The sequence below is a fragment of the Mandrillus leucophaeus genome, unplaced genomic scaffold (genome assembly GCF_000951045.1).
Source record: "Mandrillus leucophaeus isolate KB7577 unplaced genomic scaffold, Mleu.le_1.0 Scaffold1170, whole genome shotgun sequence".
In the NCBI taxonomy this organism is placed as follows: Eukaryota; Metazoa; Chordata; class Mammalia; order Primates; family Cercopithecidae; genus Mandrillus; species Mandrillus leucophaeus.
The window spans coordinates 34,710-43,456 of record NW_012099988.1 but is presented as its reverse complement, the minus strand read 5'-3'; the positions used below and the strand labels follow the sequence as shown (position 1 = coordinate 43,456).

General features: G+C 39.9%; 1 protein-coding gene across 4 annotated transcripts in view; it reads left to right on the top strand.

The window, feature by feature from the left end:
• Positions 1-3,655, top strand: part of GCSAML (germinal center-associated, signaling and motility-like) — an 86,267-nt gene extending 82,612 nt beyond the window's left edge. For 2 of the 4 annotated variants that reach the window (XM_012000829.1, XM_012000825.1), the window contains one exon: positions 2,174-3,655. In XM_012000829.1, coding sequence (XP_011856219.1) covers positions 2,174-2,413 — 240 coding nt within the window. In that variant the 3' untranslated portion in view covers positions 2,414-3,655. The remainder of the gene's footprint in view (positions 1-2,173) is intronic. The other 2 variants (XM_012000834.1, XM_012000842.1) reach the window with 1 other exon arrangement.
• The last annotated feature ends 5,092 nt before the right edge of the window (positions 3,656-8,747 follow it).

The window sequence follows — 8,747 nt, the reverse complement described above, 5'->3', positions numbered from 1 at the left end:
TATCTTTTTTTCTGCCTGATCAATTTGGCTATTGATACTTGTGTGTGCTTCACGAACTTCTCGTGCTGTGTTTTTCAGCTCCATCAGGTCATTTATGTTCTTCTCTAATCTGGTTATTCTAGTTAGCAATTCCTGTAACCTTTTTTCAAGGTTTTTGCTTCCTTGCATTGGGTTAGAACATGCTCCTTTAGATCAGAGGAGTTTATTACCCACCTTCTGAAGCCTACCTCTGTCAATTTGACAAGCTCATTTTCCATCCAGTTTTGTTCCCTTGCTGGCAAGGAGTTGTGATCCTTTGGAGGAGAAGAGTCACTCTGGTATTTGGAATTTTCAGCCTTTTTGAGTTGCTTTTTCTTCATCTTTGTGGATTTATCTACCTTTGGTCTTTGCTCTTGGTGACCTTTGTATGGAATTTTTGCATGGTTGTCCTTTTTGTTGATGTTGATGCTATTGCTTTCTGTTTGTTAATTTTCCTTCTAACAGTCAGGTCCCTATTCTGCAGGTCTGCTGGAGTTTGCTGGGGGTCCACTCCAGATTCTTTTTGCCTGTGTATCACCAGTGGAGACTGCAGAACAGCAAAGATTGCTGCCTGCTCCTTCCTCTGGAAGCTTTGTCCCAGTGGGGCACCTGCCAGATGCCAGCTGGAGCTCTCCTGTATGAGGTGCCTGTCGATCCCTGTTGGGAGGTGTTTCCTTGTCAGGAGGCATGGGGGTCAGGGACCCCCTTGACGAGGCAGTCTGTCCCTTAGCAGTGCTTGAGCACTGTGCTGGGAGATCTGCTGCTCTCTTCAGAGCCGACAGGAAGGAATATTTAAGTCTGCTGAAGCTGCGCTCATAGCCTTCCCTTCTGTAAGCCCCTGACTGGGGCCGCTGCCTTTCTTTCACAGATGCCCTGCACAGAGAGGAGAAATATAGAGAGGCAGTCTGGCTACAGTGGCTTTGCAGTGTTGGTGTGGGCTCTGTCCAGCCCGAATTCCCCTGTGGCTTTGTTTACACTGTGAGGGGAAAACTGCCTACTCAAGCCTCAGTAATGGCGGATGCCCCTCCCCGCACCAAGCTCAAATGTCCCAGGTCGACTTCGGACTGCTGTGCTGGCAGCAAGAATTTCAAGCCAGTGGATCTTAGCTTGCTGGGCTCCATGGGGGTGGGACCCACTGAGCAAGACCACTTGGCTCCCTGGCTTCAGCCCCTTTTCCAGGGGAGTAAACCGTTCTTTCTCACTGGTGTTCCAGGCACCACTGGGGTACGAAAAAATCTCCTGCAGCTAGCTCAGTGTCTGCTCGAATGGCCAGTCAGTTTTGTGCTTGAAACCCAGTTTTATGCTTGAAACCCAGGGCCCATGTCGTGTAGGCACCCAAAGGAATCTCCTGGTCTGTGGGTTGTGAAGACCATGGGAAAAGCGTAGTATCTGGGCTGGATAGCACTGTCCCTCAAGGTATGGTTCCTCATGACTTCTCTTGGCTAGAGGAGGGAGTTCCCTGATCCCTTGCACTTCCTGTGTGAGGTGACGCCCCACCCTGCTTCTGCTCACCCTCTGTGGGCTATACCCACTGTCTAAACAGTCCCACTGAGATGAACTGGGTACCTCAGTTGGAAATGCAGAAATCACCCACCTTCTGTATTGGTCTTGCTGGGAGCTGCAGACCAGAGCTATTCCTATGCAGCTTTGTTCTTTTTGCTTAGGATTGTCTTGGCTAAACAGGCTCTTTTTTGGTTCCATATGGAATTTAAAGTAGTTTTTTTCTAGTTCTGTGAAGAAAGTCAATGGGAGCTTGATGGAAATAGCATTGAATCTGTAAATTACTTTGGGCAGTATTTCCGTTTTTATGATATTGATTCTTTCTATCCTTGAACATGGAATATTTTTCCATTTGTTTGTTTCCTCTGTTATTTCCTTGAGCAGTGGTTTTTAGTTCTCCTTGAAGAGGTCTTTCACTTCCCTTGTAAGCTGCATTCCTAGCTATTTTATTCTCTTTGTAGCAATTGTAAATGGGAGTTCACTCATGATTTGGCTCTCTGCTTGTCTATTATTGGTGTATAGGAATGCTTGGGTTTTGGATACCTTAGGTGTAAGAGCACCACTGGGTATATAAAGAAGAAGGGAAGGTAGTACACTGAGTTCAATTTATGAATGACCCTGGGTCTTTGATTTCTTTTCTCTTTGTGCTTGGCAGGAAAACGAGAATGGCAGTGGTTCTGAAGAAGTGTGCTACACTGTCATTAATCACATCCCCCATCGGAGATCTTCCCTGAGCTCCAATGATGATGGCTATGAGAACATTGACTCCCTCACAAGGAAAGTGAGAGAATTTAGAGAAAGGTCAGAGACAGAATATGCCCTTCTTAGGACTTCTGTTAGTAGGCCTTATTCCTGCACCCATGAGCATGATTACGAAGTTGTGCTTCCACACTAAAACCCTCAAGCCGCTTTATCACCTTGCAGCAATGAAGATGATGCAGAACAGCAGACTCTGGAGAAGTTCTTCACCCTGAGCAGTGCATGAAACATTCCTTTCTGGCTAAAGTTTAGAAATATTATCTTATTATATATCCTTAGGCAACTCTGAAATGTGGCATCTCTGTGGTTTAGGTGGAATCATAGAAATTGAAACAATGATCTAAAATATTCTATGTGTTTTTGCTTGTAAAGTTTGAGGACATGGAGGTGATAAAAAAAACTTTCTTAGGACAATAATGTAAAATGAAAATAAATTCCTAATCCCCCTGATTAACTGAATGGACCACCTTCTGGGCCAAGGAGACCTCAGATGATCTTGAAAGACTGAATTCTGGCCATGATAGGAAGGGAGATGAGACACACCTTGTTATACCCCTTCCCTTTTGGAGTTTAGGCACAAGTGACCAGGATGAGTCATAAGACTGATGAAACAGACTGATTGTGGTAATAAGAGTCCCAATTCCTACCTGACTCTGGTGTAGATCACACGCTGTCTGAGGGATTCCATCTATGAGACTTTGTCTACATAACAAAGACCTTGGTTTCCACAACCCCTTTATTTTAGCTAAAGCATTCTTTTCTACTGACTTCTTAAGTCTTTAGACAAAGCTTAACTCTTTCAACCAATTGCCAATCAGAAAATTTTTGAATCTACCTATGACCTGTAAGCTCTCTCCTGCTTCAAGATCTTGCCTCTTTAAGCTGAACCAATGTGCACTTTCCATGTATTGATTTGTGTCTTTGCTTGTAACTCCTGTCTCCCTAAAATGTATAAAACTAAACAGTAACCTGACCACCTCAGGCACACTTTCTCAGGACCTCCTGAGAGTGTACCCCAGGCCATGGTAACTCATATTGGCTCAGAATCAACCTCTTTAAATATTTTACAGAATTTGGCTTTTGGTTACCAATAAATCTCCACAAATAAATGTCCAAGAATCTTCAATTCCAACCCTGCTCACCAAAGTTCAAATGCCAACATCTCCCCATCCAATTACCTATTTCATTTTTGAGGTGTAATCTACTCAATAAACTGTGTAAGACCAGTGACCAGACCCTTTGCTAACCTGATATTTACTTCAATTTTTCTTTTTCTGTGTACTGGAGATTTTTGCTTATAAACTTATAGTAATAGTTCAAAAATTAATAGTTTTTGACATTGGCTTTTCTGAGAAGAAAACTGAAAGTGTCACAAAATAAAAAAAAAAGATGAAATGAATCATATATAATTGTCCATTTTTTCAATTTTCTAGCCAATAGAGAATTGAAGGATTCTGTTTAAAGATTAGTAAAAATTGAAAATAAACTTGTGCTTATACTTTGTGTGCAACACACTAGTTAATTTAACCTGTGACTAGTTATCTCTACTGAAGGTGGATGTATAGTTTCTGGTTTTAAAATTCAAGCAAACTGGAAAATAATCCATCTAATTATACTTTCTTTCCCAAGAAATTTTTAAATGATATGCCAGCTTCCTAATTTGGAGATAAAAGCCTTAATTGACAATGCATTTATGATATGTATTTTTTGTATAGTTACAGTATACAAGTTGAATATCCCTTAGATAGATGCTTGAGAGCAGAAGTGTTTTGGATTTAAGATTTATTTTTGGATTTTGGAATATTTCCATACACATAATGAGGGAGTTGGAAGATGGGATTCAAGTCTAATCATAAAATTCACTGACAGACTGGATTAAGAAAATATGACACATATACACCATGGAATACTATGCAGCCATAAAAAAGGATGAGTTCGTGTCCTTTGTAGGGACATGGATGCAGCTGGAAACCATCATTCTCAGCAAACTATTGCAAGAACAGAAAACCAAATACTGCATGTTCTCACTCATAGGTGGGAATTGAACAATGAGATCACTTGGACACAGGAAGGGGAACATCACACACCGGGTCCTATTGTGGGGAGGGGGGAGGGGGAGGAATAGCATTAGGAGATATACCTAATGTAAATGACGAGTTAATGGGTGCAGCACACCAACATGGCACATGTATACATATGTAACAAACCTGCACGTTGTGCACATGTACCCTAGAACTTAAAGTATAATAATAATAATAATAAACTTATGTTTGATATACACCTTATCTAAATAGCCTGAAGGTAATTTTATATAATATTTTAAATAATTTTATGCCTGAAACAGAGTTTGTGTACATTGGACCATCAGAAAGCAAAAGTGTCACTATTTCAAGTCAGTGCTCAAAAACTTTCAGATGTTAGGCTGGTGATGCAGTTCATGCTGGTGATCCGAGTACTTTGGGAAGCCGAGACAGGTGGTTCTCTTGAGTCTGGGAGTTTGAGGCCAGCCTGCACAACACAGGGAGACCTCGTTTCTACAAATAATTAAAAAATTAGCCAGGCGTGGTGGCACACACCTGTACTCAGATAATTTCTCAAACAGAAATGGCCAAATGGGTGATTTTTTATCAATTCATGGGCTGTGGCCAGTGGTTTGGTGGATGGTGAGAGACTTGGAATGAATATGATTGGACAATTGGTGGCAAGGAGGTCTGCGAAAGAATTATGTGGATGGACCTGTCTTGACAGGCTAAAAACCTGAAGATATGAGTGCTCACCAAAGAGTGACGTCAGCAGAGAAACTTTAATAGTCAACAGTGTGTGGATACCAGTCAGCCTCTTTCCCCAGTCACCCAGTCATCACACAGTGGGCTCCCAAACGGGTGGCCATGGTGGCAGGGATGGAGATTTTGCATAATTTCCATTCTTCAAGGCTGACTGCAGTCACTGCTGATTGCCCAATCTGCCAGCAGCAGAGACAAACATTGGGCCCGTGATATGGCAGCATTCCACAGGGTGATGAGACAGCTGCTGGGCGGCAGGTTGATTACACTGCAACACTTCTGTCATGGAAGGTAGTTCTTACTGAAATACACACTTACTCTGGATGTGGATTTGCCTTCTCCGCACGTTATGGTTCTACCAAAAGTAACATCTGCAGACTTACAGCGTGCCTTATCCACCATGATGTTACTTTACACAGCTTTGCTTCTGATTAAGGAATTCACTTCACAGCAAACAGAGTGTGCCAATGAGTTCATGCTCATGAATTATGAATTCACTGGCCTTACCATGTTCCCCATGATCCTGAAGCAGTTGGCTTGTAAGAATAGTGGAATAGCCTTTGGAAGACTCAGTATCAGTATCAGTTTGGTGGTAAAACCTTGAAGGGTTGTGAGACAGGTTCTCTATGATGCTATATAGACTCTGAATCAATGTCCAATATATGGTGAGGATTCATGGGTCCAGGAACCAAAGGATGGAAATGGAATTTGCATCATTCATTATTATTCTTAGTGATCCACTGACAAACAATTTTTGTCCTCATGATTTTAAGCTCTGCTTGCCTAGAGGTCTTGGTTCCAGAGGGAGTAATGCTTAGGCCAGGAGACAAAACAACATTTCTTTTAAACTGGAAATTAAGACTGCCACCTGGCCACTTTGAGCTCTTTGTTCCTCTGGATCAAAAGGTAAAAAGGAGAATTACTATAGTGCTTGGGGTAATCAATACTGACTAAAACGGACAAATTGGACTGCTACTCCAACACTCTACACAGTACTATCATGCTCTGTGATTGAAGTCAGGGGAAAACTACAACAACTTGATTGAGACAGGACTATTAATGGCTCAGATCCTTCAGGAATAAAGGTCTGGGTTGCTTCACCAGGTGAAGAACTACAACCAAGATGCTTGCAAAGGCAAAAACTACATAGAATCTAAAAGAAGGCAGTTATAAATACCAGCTACAATCAAGTGACTAGTTACAGAAATGAGGACTGTATTGTTATATTTCTTCTTTATTTTGTTGTGAATATGTTTGTATGAATGCATATATGTACAGACAAATAAACATTTATATGTATATTACATATGTATTTTATGTATTACATATACATATATGCATATGTATACACATATTAAGCAAATATCTTTGATGTCTTCCCTCTCTTATCCTCTTATGATGTAAGATAAGATGTATTACTTTTACATCACAGTATGTAAGTTATGGGATATCAAAGAGAAAATAACGCTTGTTAGTTTCCTTATTTGAAGATTCAGTATGGTTTGAGGAGTTGTGTATGAGTGTCAAGGTTGAACTATAAGCGTTAGTTTTATGTGTCAACTTTTCTAGGCTATAGTACCCAGCTAGGTCAAACACCAGCCTAGATGTTGCTGTGCAAGTATATTTTAGATGTGATTAACATTTAAATCTGTATATTTTAGATGCAATTAGCATTTAAATCTGCTTTACTCAAGGAGTCTGAATTTCTAGACTGAAGACCCACCTTGGGGAATTCAGACTTACCAGCCCCTACAACTGTGTGACTCAATTTCTTAATTTCTCAATAGACAGTTGAAAGATAGATAGATAACAGACAACAGATAATGGTTCTTTGGAGAACCCTGACTAATATGTCAACTATCCATCCATTAATCCATCTTAGTTATTTGAAGTGTTTCAGATTAAATTACAGACATCAGGATGCTCCTGTCTTAACCACTTCACTGTGTATACCATAACTATAGTTCTCAGAATTGTGTTTTTGATGTGAAATTTAAATTCAATAAAATTTAAAAATATCGTACAGCACATTCATTGAGTTTTAACAAATGCATGTATCTTTGTAACCTGAAATCACCCCAAATGTTCTATTATACCAATTCCAATAGATTCTCTTTTTCATGATTCTTCCCAGAGGCAATCACACTTTGGATTTATCCACCATAAATTAATTTGACTTATTTCAGAACTACATATAAACGAAATCAGTCTATTTTGCATGAACGTCTTTTATTGAGATGCATGCTCATTTTGTTGCCTATATCAGAATTAATTCTTTAAAAACATTATTTTATTCCATGAATATGCCAGTTTTCTAGTCAATTATTTATAGATACTTAAGCTACCTACTATGAATATTTTCTTACATGTGCTGTTATGTACACATTTGTCATTCCTTTTCAGTAAACTTCTAGTAGTGAATTATCTAGGTCAGAGAGTAGGTATATATTTAGTTTTATAAGAAACTCCCAGACCTTTTGCAAGAGTGATTGTATCGTTTTTTCCCCTCCCGCATACAATTTATGAGACATTTGATTGCTCAACACCCTTGCCAATATTTGTGGTTGCTTTGTTTAAGTGTTTTCTTTGTAGGGGGCGTGTGGTGGTATCATGTTGTATTTTGCATTTGTATTTTCCTGATGTCTAGTCATACTGGCTACTTTTCATGTACGTGTATATCTAGCTGTTTTTTATTGGTTGCCTATTTTGCTATTGTGTCGCAGGGTTTCTTTATATATCTCTGGTACATCCTTGTCACATGTGAATTTTGCTAGTATTTTCTCTCAGTCTGTGATTTACCTACTCATTTTGTTAATGGATCTTTTGATGAGCAGATATTTATAATGTTGATGAAGTTACAATTTTAAGTATTTTTATTAGTGTTTTGCTTTCTGTGTCCTATTTGACTAAACATCGTATACTCTCCTGTTGTGAACATATTGATCTAAGGTGTTTTATTAAAAATTTCATGGTTTAGCTTTTTCTATTAGAATTATGGTAGATCTCCAGTTAATTTTGTTCATAGTGAAAGCAGTGTCATGCTTGACTTTTCATTTTGAAAAGTAGCAATTTGCTGAGGAGACTTTCCTGTCCAGATTAGACTGCTTTTATGACTTTGTTGGTGTTGGGACTCAGAAACCAGCACCCAAAATAAGCCACGCTGACATGCTGAACTGAAGAAGAAGTCTCAAGGTCTCTGTGACTCCTCCTTCCACCATCCCTCAGTCCTCTGTCTTTCCCAAAGCACTGGGTGCAATTGTTCTCTGAAGTTACCTTATGTGCCTAAAGTCTGGACCCACTAGAGAAGAAAACAATGACCTCTGGCCCCTTTGCTGAGTTTTCATTCACTGAACTCGTATTGCAGGAAGAGAGACAAAAGTCTGCTGGTGCACTTGGACAGATTTTTGTCACAGATCATTGTCTTCTCTGTCGGCCCCACAGACTTTGTCCCAGGCTATTGTATGTTCTTCGAGCCCATGGAATTCCTCTTTACTACCCCCTTTACTACCCTTTACTACCCCCACTAAATTCATTCATACTTCTCCATTTCCCTTTCCCCTAAGAAGAAGGGTACTAACTCTCTGTAGTCCATTGTGTGGTGGGGTAATTATTGCGTGATTCTGCCCCATGCATGAGTTAATAAATTAAGGATATTCTCCAATTAATCTGTCTTTTTGAGTTGATTTT